At 38.9% G+C, this 16,739-nt stretch overlaps 1 protein-coding gene across 1 annotated transcript in view; it reads right to left on the bottom strand.

The window, feature by feature from the left end:
• Positions 1–5,489: 5,489 nt before the first annotated feature.
• Positions 5,490–16,739, bottom strand: part of unkl (unk like zinc finger) — a 117,260-nt gene continuing 106,010 nt past the window's right edge. Inside the window, exons 15-17 of the mRNA XM_060840262.1 lie at positions 13,389–13,591; positions 8,387–8,644; positions 5,490–6,239 (exon numbers count right to left, since the gene is read on the bottom strand). Coding sequence (XP_060696245.1) covers positions 6,084–6,239; positions 8,387–8,644; positions 13,389–13,591 — 617 coding nt within the window. The 3' untranslated portion in view covers positions 5,490–6,083. The remainder of the gene's footprint in view (positions 6,240–8,386; positions 8,645–13,388; positions 13,592–16,739) is intronic.

Below are 16,739 nucleotides of genomic sequence, written 5' to 3'. Positions count from 1 at the left end.
ATTAGAATGATTTATGTCAGTGTTTTGAAGAAGTTCAATCACAGGCCCTTGGTCATCATGCATTACACTACATTCACCTTCTGACAGTGATGACACACCATCACATGCTGAATCCCAGCAGTAAAAAGTTAGAGGTAAAATAAATATAAAGCTAAAATCTTTTCAATTTACTGATGGTTCACAATCTTAAGATACAAGTTGTCCAGATACGGTACCAGTATTGGGTGGAAAGATCAGGGCCAGAAGTTAATTTCTTGCATATGACCTTTGGTGAATTTTTTGTTCATAAGCTTGATCAGATTTAAGTTTGCCTTATAATCCATGAAGGAAATAGTTTGGTACTGACAGCCACAGAAATGTAATGTTGATTGTATACAGGAGCAAGTTATTTCTGTAGTGAATCACTAGCTAATATAATCAGTTTTTGTGCTTTGAAGCACTCACTGACAACAAACTGTCACTCTGAAAGAGAATTCAGGTTTATCATACACCTCAGCGCAGAAACTCCACTGAGAGCTCAGGGTGCCTGAGTACAGGCTCTCCAGCAGAGTTAAGTACAGAATGACACTGAACTTCAACAAAAGAAGCAGAACAAAGGTCCAAATACATGGGTGAAAACTGTCAATGGAGTTGAGAGAGGCTATGGCATTCAGTATATCAGGAATGGTTAATTAAATCCTTTGTATTGCTCATCCATTAATTGTGAAAAATCGGTTTGTTAGTAGAACTGTTTCCTGGCAAACGACACCAGCCAGATCTTTAAATCTCCATTAATTCTTGCTTCAAGAGAGCTCGTAATGATGGAGACATCTGTTAAAACAACTCTTCCTAATGCAGAATTCTGTTCCATTCTAGAAACAAGGAACCTAACACTTTTGTCAACTGTAATAGAGGGAAATAGTTTGTATACAAACACACCTTCAGTAACTTCACACACCTGGGGAGAGATTAATTTCCACTTCTACAGCAATGACAAGCTACTCACTATGGGAATTCCATCAATTCACTCGTTAGCATACTGCATGTAACCGCACCACCTTCCTGATCCTGAATGATTGGACTTTATTTTTTGTCAATTCACTACAAAGGATGCCTAGTGATTTTTAGGTTTCTTTCCCTTTCAAATATGTTTGTAATACTGTTGAACTGTAACTAATTATTCTGTAAAATGATTTGTGGGGGTAAATATTTGGCATTTAATTGTTTGAATGATCTTTAAGGCAGTTTTGGCACTTGTAAGTTATTTTAAAAATGCTCTTTGCTGATCTTGATCATTTACATTTTCCTACTGGTTTGGCACCATTTACGATAAGCATTTTCTTCGAGTTATTATGTGCATATTTAACAGTTAATGTCTACTTGACAGCATGTAGATAATAAAATCTATGTTTAATCTATAAGTATATTTACTTTTCACTAATAGCATTTTGGAAACCTGATAAATGGGAGAAACGTAGAAAAAAATACTGATTTACTCTGTAGCTTAAGAAGGAAACAGCTGGACCAAATTGTAGTTAATGGAGATATTTTTGTGTTCCATTTGTATGCATTGCAGATTTCTAGTTAAGTGCTCTGGTATCTTAATTTGTCCAGGTGTGTGTGTTTGTGTGCGTTTGTGTGCGTGGCAGAGACAAGAGAGCAAGAATGCCAGTAAAATGGTGCCAAGCAGTGCAGCAGTCAGAAATGCAGTGTTCCTGTGGGACACTGTGAGGCACTAAGCTCACAGTGCAGGCATTCACAATCCGAAATAATTCATTCAATGACTTAGAGCAACTGAAAAAAAATGCACCAATGGAGGGGCAAAGGTCTTGTTCCAATGTAATTTCACTTCTATAAAAATAAAAAGAATAAATAAAAATAAATGCCAAAAGTGAACCAACATTGGGACCATGCCTCCCTTGCACAATGATTTGTTTGTGATAATCTCCATTCCTCGAATTTTGACCATCTATTCCAAAGTTGCATGATAAATATAAACAAGAGAGACAGAGAGAACAGCAGAGATAGAATGAGAGATGAATAATGGTTTGCTATAAGGGGTGCAATAAACACAATGGTTATTTGAGCTCAAAGCAGGTATTAACTGTGTTTGTACTGTGGTAAGGAATCTGCAGTCTCTGTATTTGAAAACTCCAGCAACTGAGACTTCCCCAAGTTGGAGGAGTTAGACTGAGAAATCTGACTGTTTACACACAAAGTTTATTGTTGCAGTGATAATAACAGTGCCAGTGCAAAAACACCCTCAAAAAACAAAAATATTTGATTCAGGTAGGACGACTGAGGCTTCTGGCTCTGACAACATCTCCAAAAAAGGTAAATTTACCTCCACAGGAAGATTCATGCAGAATACTGATGGCAATACAGCCAAATCCCATGCAGCCAATTCATGGTAGCACAACTTTTGAAGCATAGGCCAATAAAAATAGACTTCCAGGTGGCAGATCTTTAATTCTGGAGATTTTAAACAGAGACTGACTGTTGCTAAAGAGCTCCTGATCTGTTAAAAGTAATTGTCTACAATTTTCAAATAGCAGGGGGAAGAGAGTAACAAGGTTGCCAACAAATTGACTTTTTAAGTTCAGCAAAATACTTTGAAAACTTTGGCATTTGGATCTAAAGGAATAGTACTTAGAAGAAGTGATTGCAAATCCTTCCTCAAATTGAGAATTGATTATATTTTGACAATTTTGTTCTGATGTGACAATGAACCGTTCAGTCAGATTTACATTTGGTTTTGTTTCTATGTCAATAGTTTGCACTCAAATTTCATTCCGATTACTAATGCCTAGTTGGGTTGCCAGGCTTTTGTAAAGGGTCGAGATGTGATTAACTTAGCAAATGTACATTTAGTGCTGCACATCATCCTACAGGGCCACATCCTAGCTCACAGTTGTGAATGGTGATTTTCTTTTTAAAACTAATGTTATTCCATGATGAATATGGCAGAGTACAGTACATGCAGTAAAGAACGGGCTAGTTTTCTTAACAGTTCTTCAATGCCAACAGTAGTGCACAAGCATTAATATGTAATAGGCTTACCATTAACGTGACAAATTTCAATAGAACAAAAACCTATAAAATTTTTATATGCAATTTAACTGAGCATTGATGCATATGGCCACTATATTTAAAAAAAACTATACCAAGCAAAATTTTACTTCACAATAACCTTGAACAGAAGTAAACCTTGAAATCTGGACTGCTTTTATGTTGTATATTTTTCCCCAATACAATGTATTTTATAACTGTAGAACTTCATACATTCCACATTCTTTTTAAAGAAATGTTAGCAGTCTGTGATCAAAGAGCATTTCATGTAACAAGTGTGATTTTTATACAAAAAAGTGGAATCTCTTTACCCTTACTGAGAACACAACACAATTAAAATTTCTAATTTTGGTCACTGTTTCAGTAATTCTGCCTATAACTAGCTACCGTTTAGTATTTACATGTCTTGTTAAAACTACAGATAATAATAAATTGCTATACAGAGAAGTTCTTTGGCAAAGACAACATGTGGTCTAGAAGTCCATTATAACTCTTCAGCAAAGTGCAGAATTTTCTTTTGTGTTAAGTGCAGATCACAGACAGAATGTTTATTCAGAGGCATTTTGCAATTTGTTGCGTTATTAAAATTGATGCGCAAACAGAGATTTGACATCCCAAAGACAAGAATTTCATACTGAAAATACTGGCTTTTTTATGATGAAATGCAGTCTCTACCACAATGAGTTTGAGTATAAATTACTCAGTTTACTGCATTAAGTATGAATGCATCCCTATCGTACTGGACAATGGCAGTATGCATTAATCATTGTGAAGTTGGTCCTAAACCGTTGCATTAAGTTAACTTCTTCATCCTACAGACTTATAGACATTAGACTTCCACATAACAATGGCCCCAACCTTTATTACTGGTTTATAAACTTAAGACATTACAAGTTTGAAAAGAAGCATTTAAAGTAGGAAATCAATTCAGATTAACTTTGATTTGGCCACACTGATCCAACAACGAATATAGCAATGGTGATGTAAGCTTGGAAAGAGTTTTCTAACATCCAAAAAATATGAGCTCATATTCTGATTAAATCATCTAAAAAAAATTTCTGCTCTTGATTAGATTGGGTTTCTGCTACAGAAGGAAGTGGGTGTGGGGCAAATTTACACACAGTATTAAGGTTTGTTGCTACTGCACTGTTCGTGAAATTAACTCGTTTCCATGCTTAAATGGACACTTCTAATGCAACATTTCAAATACTGTTTGCATCAAGTAAATGTTCCAATTAGGATCAGAAATATTCCCCATTTGCTCATGGACTTTGCAATGGTGAGGCTCACTATAAATTTAAGATACATTCAGATTTGCACCAATTGGCTGATGACAGCACTTACATGATTTATTACTGTTTCATTCACTCTAAACAGTTCAATGTAAATGAACCAGTTTTTTTTCTGTTATTTTTGAAAGTAAACTAGTTTCTTTAAACAGCTGGTATCTTTCCATCTCTAACTGGTGCTTCCACACTTTGATGGTGATGCTATTAATGGACTTCTGATACAGAATGACAAGAAGTGAAGATAAATTGTTTCAATTAACACAGTAATAGGTCAATTTTTCATTCTTAATCATAACCTGTACATATTATGCTGTTCAGTCAAGTGAAAAGTGTAAGAAAGGGAGAGCACAGGTTACACTCTCTGGTGCTGACTATATTCTAAATCAGACAGAACAAGAAACTGGCAATTTCAACATCTATTTTCAATACGAGTTCATCCTGAATTTTATGCACCTAACTTCTTTACAGTAAGAGAGCTGGTCTAAGATTTGCATTAATTATATATTTAAATATATATGTGTGTATATATAATCAGTGCAAAGATTTCTCAAAGTACCTTTGCCTGTCTGACAGAAGTTGTCATTGCAATTTAGGTTGAGGCAAGGCAGAAGGCACTTGGTAACAGTGGCCAGAAATTAGACATTGTCATTTAAAATGATTACAAGGCTAGGAGTTGCACCAACTGAAGAAAAAATATTCATTAAAACTTCGATGATACTAGCTACAAAAATCTCCAACCACATGCTGGTCAATGCAGCTTGTTCCAGAGAAGAAACAAAAAATAAGCCTGGTTCATTTTATTATATAAAATAGCAAACTTTTCTTCGGACTGCTTGTTTGCTCAGATTAGCATTATGTGCCATTATGAAATTGCTGCTGGTTATTCTTTTAAGCATTAAAAGTTTGCACTTAATTTATAAATTGAAAAATGTAAAAATCCTAGCAAGTTGCACAATACTAATATTTATAATAGTACTTAATTAGAATAGGAAATCTAACAATATTCACTGTACTATGATTTAACAGTAAGAATCTGAATACCAAATATCTATTAACAGGTTTCACAGTACACATACAAAGCTTTATATTATCACATGTTCTGGAAAAAAAAACTACAAAGCAGCTTGAAAGCAATTTATTATAACCTCTAAACAAAAAAAAAACCCCAGGTTAACAAAGTGCGTTACAGGAAATTAAACCTCTTCACATAACCTAGTAATTTTTTTTCTTTTTAATTTTATATGTAAAATACTAGAACATAAAAATGCTAAAGCTGCAGTGCTCTGCATGCAATATTCATTGGAAATACACAGCAAGTTGATCCTACACCATGATTCTGAAGTGCCTTGAGTTTACTTCAATTTTATTTATGAATGCATGCGGTAAGGAACCAGCTGTAAACACAGGGCATCTGCAAGTGATGGAAATGCAGCAACATTGTGAAGCACGTCAGTAAGATTAAAGTAAACCGTATGGCTGACGTGCTCAAGAATGGACTAAATAAGTCACTAATAAACTGGTTTACCAAGATGCATGTGGCAAGTTTTCCCCAAGGGAAAGAGCTTATACATATTAAAAAAAAGTTTAAGAAAAAAGTACAGACAAATGTTGTATTTTGTAGGGTAGGATATACTCACTGCGTAATTTAAAATATTTCCGACATGAGGGGGGCACTACAGCTTTGAATTGTTAGGATAGTGTAGTCGTTCTTCAAAAGGCTAGTCCCATGTACCTAGAATATATTCATCACCAATTCATTACTTTAGTTTTGCAATAGGGACATTCAATTTTGTTAGGTGCACAGTGCTCACAGAGGACATAATGCTGGCAAGGCTGAAGTAAAATAGAACGGTCCCGCTCCTGGCATACAATGCATTTCTTCGACTGGAGCTGATAAATTACCTGTTTTGAATGGAAACATAATATGTGATCCGCATGTAATGATTTCTTTTGTCAAATTTGTAACAATCCCAACATTTGTACTCAAGTACTTTTTCATATTGTTTAACCTGACTAGGTTTTAAAAGTCACAATCAAGGTTTTTACACTATGTACACAAGACTTCCTTTGATACCTTCAATGAATAGTCTATACAATGACATGGTAGTAGATCTGAATTTCCCAGCACACAGAGACTGAGGGATGTTAGGAAAAAAAGGTGGAGGGATTCCTCTATCAAGAAAGTTTACTAATACATTCCTGCCTCAGGGAACTTTAAAAGAAAAGGATTAGGAACTGTCCAGCTCCTCACTCTACAGAGACAGCTGGCCAATTTGTCCAATGGAGGCACCATTAAATCATATTCCAAAGACAATGTTATATTCTTGTCACTGAAGAGGTTTTCTGTTAGCGGAGGCCACCAGCTGACTCAAGGTGATCTTTGAGTGGCAGACAGAGAGTTATCAGAGACAGAGCCTCTTGTGACCAATGTCAGAGCTGCAGGTGATAGGATGAAAGTCTGTCAATAGGCCTGCATTATGGCCACTTGTATATCAACAACCAAGGGCGCCTCACATGCAGTTGTGGGTCTCCTTTGGCAGTGATCAGATCTGGTGGATTGATGACTCGATATTGCTGCATTTACAAGAAATGATTTCAGCTAAATGATCAGCAAACCACCTGGGAGGATAATTGCTAAAGAGTTTTATGACCAGTGAGAGAAAAAAAGGGCATAAGAAAACTTAATCTGGAGAAGGGTGGCCCACATAACAGAGGTGCTGTTAATAAAACTTCCAGTCTCTAGGCAGCTTTCTCTCTCGGGTCAGATACATCAGTCTTACCAATGGAGTTGTCTCTAGGTCTAAATTCTGGAATTCCTTGCACTATGGGTGTCCCTAAACTCCAAGGGTTGCAGAGGTTTATGGCAGCAGCTCATCACCAGCTTCTCCAGGGCAATTAAGGATGGGCAATATATACTGGCCAAGTAGACAATGCTCAAACCCTATTAACAAACTTTTAAAATTTTAAACAGTAGAACCAGGCATCATTTTGTACTTGATTTTTGTAGCTGATTTTCACGTTTACATGTCAAGACTGTAAATTGTAATGTGTTATTCAATCACTGAAGGCACACATACATTTTCCACTCTATTTACAGTAATTAATAGTAAGAATCCCAGATCGAGTTCCTTTTCTACTTCAGGTTTTAAATGGTCAATTTAATTAGCTCAGTATAAATCATTGATGAAACCAGATTGTTTGTCATTTGTTCTTGGAACATGAATGAAGGTGACAAGGCCTGTGTTTATTGCCGGCGGGAATTTTGAGATTTTTGACCTAATGACTGTGAAGGAACTGAGAGATTGTTCAAGTTGGGATGGTGTATGACTTGGAGGTGAACCTGCATTTGGTCTTGTTCACATGCTACTGTTGTCCTTCTTCTTGGTGATTTAAGTTACAAAGTTATCAATGGTGTTGTAGCAGGAGGCTTGGGAAGTGTTACAGTGCCTATTATACGTGGTACACACTGCTGCCTTTGTGCTGTTGATGGAGGGAATGAATACTTGGATGGTGGTAGGGTACTAATCAAATGAGCTGATTTGACATGGATAGTGTCAAGCTTCTCCAGTGATGTTGCAGCTGCACTCATCCAGTTAAGGAAAGAGTATTCCGTCACACTGTTTGTACCTTATAGATAATGAGAAGGCTTTGAGGAAATCCAGAGATGAGTTATTGCAGAATTCCAAGCCTCTGACCTGGTCTTGTAGCCAAATGTATTTATGTAGCTAGTCCATTCAATGATAACCCCCAAGATGTTGGCCAGGATTAAACAATGGCAAGTAATACCACTGAAATTCATGGGGAGATGATCAGAATTTTTTTTTCTTGGACATGGTCATTGCCTAGTACTGTATGACATAACTGCTATACATCAGCCCATACTAAATGTTGTTTTAATATTCTTGAGAGTATATACGGTATATTCTACAGCAGGCTGTGTTCACACAGTTGAAGAATGCAACAAAACTTTAAATGGGGTGAAGGTAATGGTAAATTTTAAAAATTCTCTGCTTCTGTTTCCTACATGCAAAACCCAATTTCCAACTCACCCCATCTACAAGGTCCAAATCTGCACGCAATTGACTTTGTATAGAATGAAGCTTTGGTAGTGGAAGCTTGTCTATATCTCCATAGTTTCTTAGAAGGGGAAAATTTGGAGATCGATATAAAGCATCAAAGTCCTCCTGTAGCTTTTTAAGCTGTTTATCCACTTCTTCCTTTTGTTGTAATACTACTTGCCGATCAGTATCCGCCGCTTTTGCTCTCTCTTTGGCCTCTTGAGCTTCCTTCTGCCATGCATCACATGCCTGATAACAGAACATTGTAAATGTGCACAGGAAGAAGCATTTAATTAATTCATTTCCAAACTGACACAGCAACAACTGAATCAATAAAAAAGCAGCTACTTACAATGCACTCCGAGTCTTGTCAAATGATCAATTTCCAATACATAGAAACACACAAAATAGGAGCAGTTATAGGCCATTTGGCCCCATTGACCCTGTTCCACCATTCGTTAGATTATGGTTGATAGTGACAATACCCCATTCCAGATATACCCCATCCTTAGATCTCTTCAGCACCAAATAAAATATCCAACTCCTTCATCAAATCATACAATGATTGGCCTCAACTGTTTTCTGTGATGGTGAACACACAGGCTCATCACTCTCTGGTGAAGAAACTTCTCATCTCAGTCCAAATGGTTTACTCCCATACTCAGACAGAGAGCATTGGCTGTGGACTCTCTGACCATCGGGAACATCCTTCCTGTATCTATCCTGCCCAATCCTGATAGAAACCTACAAAATTCTATGAAAACCACCCTCGCCTCCCAGATTCTTCTTATTCAACTTCTCAAACATCAGTCTCCCATTCCAGAAATCAGGTTGATAAACTTTTGCTGCATCTTGCTGGACAGCAAGGACATCTTTTGTCAGATCAGGAGACCTGATCTACAAAATATTCCAGGTCTGGTCTGGCCAGGGCCCTGTATAATTGCAGCAAGACATCCCTGCTCCTATTCTTGAATCTTCTTGATATGAAGGCCAGCATACCATTTAACTTTGTTAATTGCCCGCTGTACCTGCATGCCTATTTGCAACAACTAGTGTACAAGGACACCCAGGTCTCGTTGTACATCTCCCTATCGATTTATTGTCATTTAGATGATAAGCTGCCCTCTAATTCTTGCTACTAAAGGGGATAACCTAACATTTGTCCACATGATTCTCCAGCCGTCACGTATTTGCTCACTCACTCGGCTTCTTCAAATTGCACTGGAGCATTTCTGTTTCCTGCTCGCAGCTCACCTGCCCACTCAGCTTTCTGTCATCTGCAAATTTGGTAATATTACATTCAGTTCCCTCATCCAAATCATTGACATACATTGCGAATATCTGGGCTCCTTGCACTGGTCCCTTCAGTACCCCATTGGTTGTTGTCTGCCATTCAGAAAAAGACCTGTTTATTTCTCCTGTGTTTCCTATTGGTGAAGTGGTTTAATTTTACATATTAAACTCTGACACAGGGCTTTGTCAAAAATCTTTCTACAAGTTCAAATAAACCCCATCCGTCATCAACTCCACGAGTCACATTGTTGAAAAATTCCATTAGATTTGTCAAACATGATTTCCTTTCGTAAACACATGCTGACTCTGTTCAATCCTGCCAATATTTTCCATTAAATCTTTTGTAATGGACTCAAACATTTTCCCACTACTGATGTCAGACTGAATGGTCTATAATTCCCAGTTTTCTCCAAATCCTCTTTTAAATAAAATTTACTTGAGCTAACTTCCAATCTGTATGAGTTTACAGAATCTTGGAAGATAACCATGTACTCTGGGTTGGTGATTAACGGCCCATCAATCCCAAATTCCCTTCTAATCGCCTTCAGTTTCTCCCTCTCACTAAAACCTGTGCTCCCCACATTCCTGATATTTGGTCTCCTCCCTTGTGAGCACAGAATCAAAGCATGCATTTAGCTGGTCAGTCGATTCTATATTCCCTATTATAAAGTCCCTGTTTCGGACTGTAAAGCAGCGACATGATTTTACCAAACTTTGTCTTCAAATACTAATGGAAACCTTTATACAGTCAGTTTTTATCTTCCCTACAAACTTAATCTTGTAATTTATTTTCCGTTTATTAATCAATCCCTTTGCTCTCCTTTGCTGAATTCTAAATTGCTCCCACTCCTCAGATCTATGTTTTTCTGGCTACATTGTATGCCTCATCCTTGGATCTGATGCCCTCTTTAATTTCCCTTGTTTGGCCACCTTTCCAAGTTTTATTTTTGTGCAAGACAGGAAAGAACAATTGTTGCAGTTCACCCATGCATCCTTTGAACCTTTGCCATTGTTTTTCCACCATCATTCCCTTAAATAATGTTCCCCAATCCATCATAGCCAACATGCATCTCATACCACCACAGTTTGCTCCGTTTAGATTCAGGACCTTGGTCTCAACAATCAACTACCTCACTCTCCACCTTGATGAAGAATTCTATTATGGTCGCTCACCCTCAAGGGACCTCGCACAACTCGATTACCAATTATTTCTTTCTCATTTCACAATACCCAGTCTGTGACGGCCTGTTCACCAGATGGCTCCTCAACGTATTGGTCTAGAAAACCATCCCATATACACTCCAGGAGTTCCTCTTCAATAGTATTATTAATTTGAATTGCTAAATCACCTATTATTACAGATTTTCCCAAGTGCACATCTCAAATTTCCTGTTCAATGCCATTCCCAACAATACCCCTACAGTTTCAGGGGGCTCTATGCACAACTCCCACTAATGTTTTTTGCCCCTTGTTGTTTCTCAGCTCTGCCCACACAGATTCCACATTGTCATCGCGAATATCCTTCCTCACTGCTGCATTAATTTTCTCTATAATCAGCAATGCAACTCTACTGCCTTTTTCTTTTCATCCGTCTTTCCCGAATACCCTGGATGTTCAGTTCCCATCTCTGGTGATACGAATCATGTCTCCATAATCCCAACTATGTCATACCTGTTTCCACCCATTTGTGCAATTAATTCATTCACTTTATTGTGAATAATCTGCATATAAAGGAACAGAGCCTTAAGGCCTGTCTTTTTGATTGTTCTTGGCTCTTGATTTATCTACCTATCTCTTTACCTATTCCCCTTTCTGTCTTTTGTTCTTGCCCTTGATTCCTCTTTTTTGGACTCCACACAATGACAACTACCCTCCTCTGCCATTTTAGTTTAAAGCCTCCCCATTCACTCTTAAAAATACACGTCTAGAGCATTAGTCCCGGTCCTGCCTGGGTGTAACCCATCTTATTTGTGCTAGGCCCACCATCCCCAGAATCAGTCCCAATTCCCTTCAGTAAAGCCTTTGACAAGGTACCTCATGGCAAACTGGTCCAAAAAGTGAAGTCTCATGGAATCGGGATGAGCTGGTAAGATGGATACAGAACTGGCTTAGTCATAGGAGACAGAGGGCAGTGGTGGAAGGATACTTTTTGGAATGGAGGGTTGTGAATAGCGGTGGTCCATAGGAATTAGTGTGAAGACGCCTGCTGTTTGTGATCTACATAAACGATTTGGAGGAAAACGTAGCTGGTTGAATTAATAAGTATGTGGATGATACAAAGATTGGTGGAGTTGTGGATATTGAGGAAGATTGTCAGAGGATATAACAGGATATAGATCAGTTGAAAGCACGGGCAGAAAAACGGCAGATGGAGTTTAATCTGGACAAATGTGAGCTATGTATTCTGAATGGTCAAAAACAGGTGGAAATTGTACAGTGAATGGCAGAACCCTTAGGAGTATTGATATGCCGAGGGATCTGGGTGTACAGATCCGCAGATCACTGAAGGTGGCAGCACAGGTAGATAAACGTATAAAAAAAAGGCTTATGGCATGCTTGCCTTCACTGGAAGGGGCACTGAGTATAAGGATAAACAAGTTATGCTGCAACTTAATTCAACTTTAGCTAGGCGAACTTGGAACAGTTTAAGAGATATGAAAGAGCTGAGGTTTTCACACAAAAAAAAAAGAGTGGTGAGTGCCTGGAACACATTGACAGAGGTGTTGGTGGAAGCAGACACAATGGCAGCATTCAAACAGCACCTGGACAAATACATGAATAGGAAAGGAATAGAGGGGTAAAAATCCTGAAAATGAAGTGACTTTTAGAATGAAAGGGCAAAGTGTGTCAGTGCAGGGCTGGAGGGCCTGTTCCTGTACTGCACTGTTCTTTGAATCTGAAACCATCTCCTTCACATCTCTTCAGTCAAGTATTCATTTGATATATCCTGCCATTTCTTCTGACTGGTACATGGCACCAATCCGAAGAACATTACCGTCAACACCCTATTTTTCAATGTGCATCCCAACTCTCTATATTCTGCTTTCAGGACCTCATCCTTTTTTTTAAAAAACCTGTCATTTGTAATAATATGTACCACAACGAATAGCTACTCCACCTTCCTGCTCCATAGCCATTCCAAGACCTCCTTGACCCTAGAACCAGGGAGCCACCATGCAATGCATGAAAGAAATATTGCTGATTGCCAAGCAATTCCATGGCAAATACATGGTAGACATTTGGAAATGTTCAAAATCAGATAAAAATCAACTTCTTTTGTCACGTTAGTTGGAATGGATTTTTGCTTGGCCATGGTCCTTTGCTTGCAATGATTTGTTACAGTGGATTCAGAGTAGGGCGTCATGTGCAGTTGGTGATATGTAATAGGACCAGAACACTTCCAAAAGTAACTGATCATCAGCAACTTGACTAAACTCAGAAAATGAAGAGGTCACTTGTCTATTATACCATCCTTACAAAGCAGTCAATTATAGGTGAAGCCACTTTTACACAAAAATCCCAAACTGATATTAACAGCGTATGAACTTCAGTCTGCTTTCTTGATTTGGACAGATCGAAATTTTTTAAGCTCATGGATCCACAATTTATAGGTTTTTCAGTTACTATTCCCCATATTCACAGTGGAGCCATTATTACCTGTAACCTTTTAATATTTCACATACATTTCTTTGACACTCACCTGCTTCACTTGCTGCCATGAATCTTCCCATTGTTTGATCTTTCGCTTAGCCTCTTCAAGTTCTCTTCGCACTCTGGCCAGCTCACTGTTGCTGGAGCCAGCAGTGGTTGTTGTGGCACTACTACTGAATACTGGAGATGGGCTCGGGGAGAAATTTCCACTAACAAAATGATCCCAGATACTGCCAGAAACACCATTCAAACCTAATTGATGCAAAAGAGATGACAAAAAAAAAGTGTCTAATTAAGTATGGGGATCAAAATGGGCTTCTCATATCAGTTATTACTGCCCAACATACAAAATCCAGGTCCTAAAGCAAATAAATGGCAGCAATTGTTCAGAGTTCCTGATTCCACTTTGTCTCAATTAGTTTATCTAAGTTCTTTCCCTCATTTCTTCACTTTAAAAGTTACTTTTCGTGTCCTGTTCTTGATACATCTTTTCTGAAATTATCTTTTCAATTCTTTCAGAATGCATTTTGTCATTGATTTTGACTTCAGAGAAGAGGATGGGTACATCAGCTTAAATGTAGCATACTTTGCCAAGTCTGATTGCTCACAGCTTTGACAAATTGAAACTGGATCATTTCTAAATGTTTTAGGTAATCTAAAAGAGTAGAAATTGCCACAACTGTTAAAAATTACAACACAGTGGGCAAAATTACCAAGCAGAGCGCTTTAGGGAACATCTCTGGGACACCTGCACCAATCAAACACACCTCCCTGTGGCCCAAAATTCCAACTGCCCCTCTGCCGAGGACATGGAGGTCCTGGGCTTCCTTCACCGCGGCTCCCTCACCACCAGACGCCTGGAGGAAGAACGCCTCATCTTCTGCCTCGGAACACTTCAACCCCAGGGCATCAATGTGGGCTTCAACAGTTTCCTCATTTCCCCTTCCCCCACCTCACCCTAGTTTCAAACTTCCAGCTCAGCACTGTCCCTATGACTTGTCCTACCTGCCTATCTTCTTTTCCACCTATCCACTCCACCCTCCCCCTGACCTTCATTCCCTCCCCCACTCACCTATTGTACTCTATGTTACTTTCTCCCCACCCTCCTCTCATTTATCTCTCCACCCTTCTGCCTGTATTCCTGATGAAGAGCTTTTGCCCAAAACGTCGATTTTACTGCTCCTCGGATGCTGCCTGAACTGCTGTGCTTTTCCAGCACCACTCTAATCCAAGATTATCAAGATTCAACAACCAATTTGCAATGCATTCACAATAACATGCTCAAATTTGTTTTTACATTATTTGTTCATGGGATGTGACCATCTTTTGGGAGGCAAACCAGGTTTCATTACTCAACTCCAATTGCTTGGCAAAGTTTATGGTGAGAGTGAGGACTGCAGATGCTGGAGATCAGAGCTGAAAAATGTGTTGCTGGAAAAGCGCAGCAGGTCAGGCAGCATCCAAGGAGCAGGAGAATCAATGTTTTGGGCATAAGCCCTTCTTCAGGAAGGAGGAAAGTATGCCAAGCAGGCTAAGATAAAAGGTAGGGAGGAGGGGCGTTGGGAATGCGATAGGTGGAAGGAGGTTGAGGTGAGGGTGATAGCCGAAGTGGGGGTGGGGGCGGAGAGGTCGGGAAGAAGATTGCAGGTCAAGAAGGTGGTGCTGAGTGCGAGGGTTGGGACTGAGATAAGATGGGAGGAGGGGAAATGAGGAAGCTGGAGGAATCTGCATTCATCCCTTGTGGTTGGAGGGTTCCTGGGTGAAGATGAGGTGCTCTTCCTCCAGGCATCGACCATGGCAACATGACGCCTGGAGGAAGAGTGCCTCATCTTCCGTTTAGGAACCCTCCAACCGTAAGGGATGAATGCAGATTTCTCCAGTTTCCTCATTTCTCCTCCCCCCACCTTATCTCAGTCCCAACCCTCTGACTCAGCACCGCCTTCTTCACCTGCAATCGTCTTCCCTCTCCGGACCTCTCCGCGCCCCACCCCCTCTCCGGCCTATCACCCTCACCTTAACCTCCTTCCACCTATCGCATTCCCAAAGCCCCTCCCCCAAGTCCCTCCTCCTTGCCTTTTATCTTAGCCTGCTTGGCACACCTTCCTCATTCCTGACGAAAGTTCATGGTGAGCCATCTTCTTCAACTGCTGTAGCAAAGTGCTATTAGGTTAGGTAGGTGCTGGATTTTGATGAACACAAATAAAGAATGGCAGGTCTTTCAATCCCTCACAGAAGATGCTGATTTTTGCTGACATCTGGTCCCACTGGTGTTCAAATTCCAAGATTTCAATGGGACTTCTCGTGTTCACACAGTAATATACCAAAGAGTTTCTTTCATTCACTATAATGATGATATATCTAAAATTTAGCCAAAAATATTCTGCACCTGTGAAAGTTCTGACTTTAAGACTTTTAATTGCTTTAGCTACATTTATAATAGCACCAGGGATGTGGAACTTAAAGAGAAAAATCCGAAGAATTAGTAATGGGCAATTTTCAATGAGATATTCAAGATCACAAGGGCATTGATTAGGTGAATAAGCAGAAACTATTTTTGGAGGCAGAAGGATTGGTAACCAGGAGGCACACATAGAACAACAAGGAGGTAACAGATTTGTAGACAGAGCAAAAAAATTGATTTGCAAGGATTAAAATATCAATGCGTAAACGTTAGTACATGCAGCAGACTCAAGACATCTATGGTTTTCATGAACAATCTTCATTTAACATTTTGAGCTCGTCATCTCAATAATTAGTTTGCTTGCACACTTCCAAAATAAAGAGTTTAAAAAGCATCTTCTGTTCCTGCCAGAAGTACAGTCAAGGCTTAGATTTTTGTTTTAAGCGAAGTTATTAATATAACAAAGTGGAGAGAGTTAGGGCTTTGTATTTTGAGAAAATTGAAAATTTAAAACATGCTCTCCAACAGATAAGGAATAAGTTATAGATGTATTTATTTCAGCTCTTTTAAAACATGCCAAGAGGTTATTAAATTTCAGGTCCAGGAATAAGAGATGGATAGCGAGAGAGAGAATATAGATCTCTGTACTCATGAGATATGACAAGTGTCTTGTGAGATGCCCTGTTGGGTCTCTCCACAGTTTATTTCTCTTTAGCACACTATTTTTTTTTGGTAGTTCTTGCAACACCATACTGTCAGAGTTAAGTAACATTTGTATTGTCAAGACGTAAAATACTTGAAATTTGGAATAAAAACAGAAAATCCTGGACATATCAGAAAGTCAGGCAGCAACTGAAGGAAAAAGAAAATGAAAACACTGACACCAAACCAAACAGGAATGCTGCCAACAGAAGAGGAGTAACTGCCGAGTCCAAGTAGCATGACTGAGTAATAGGAAGAACACTTATTATTTCAGAGAGAAGAATAGTAGGACTGCTC

Source organism: Hemiscyllium ocellatum, chromosome 20, assembly GCF_020745735.1.
Source record: "Hemiscyllium ocellatum isolate sHemOce1 chromosome 20, sHemOce1.pat.X.cur, whole genome shotgun sequence".
Taxonomy (NCBI): Eukaryota; Metazoa; Chordata; class Chondrichthyes; order Orectolobiformes; family Hemiscylliidae; genus Hemiscyllium; species Hemiscyllium ocellatum.
Note: the sequence above shows the minus strand (reverse complement) of the source record. Positions and strands in the feature narration are given on the sequence as shown.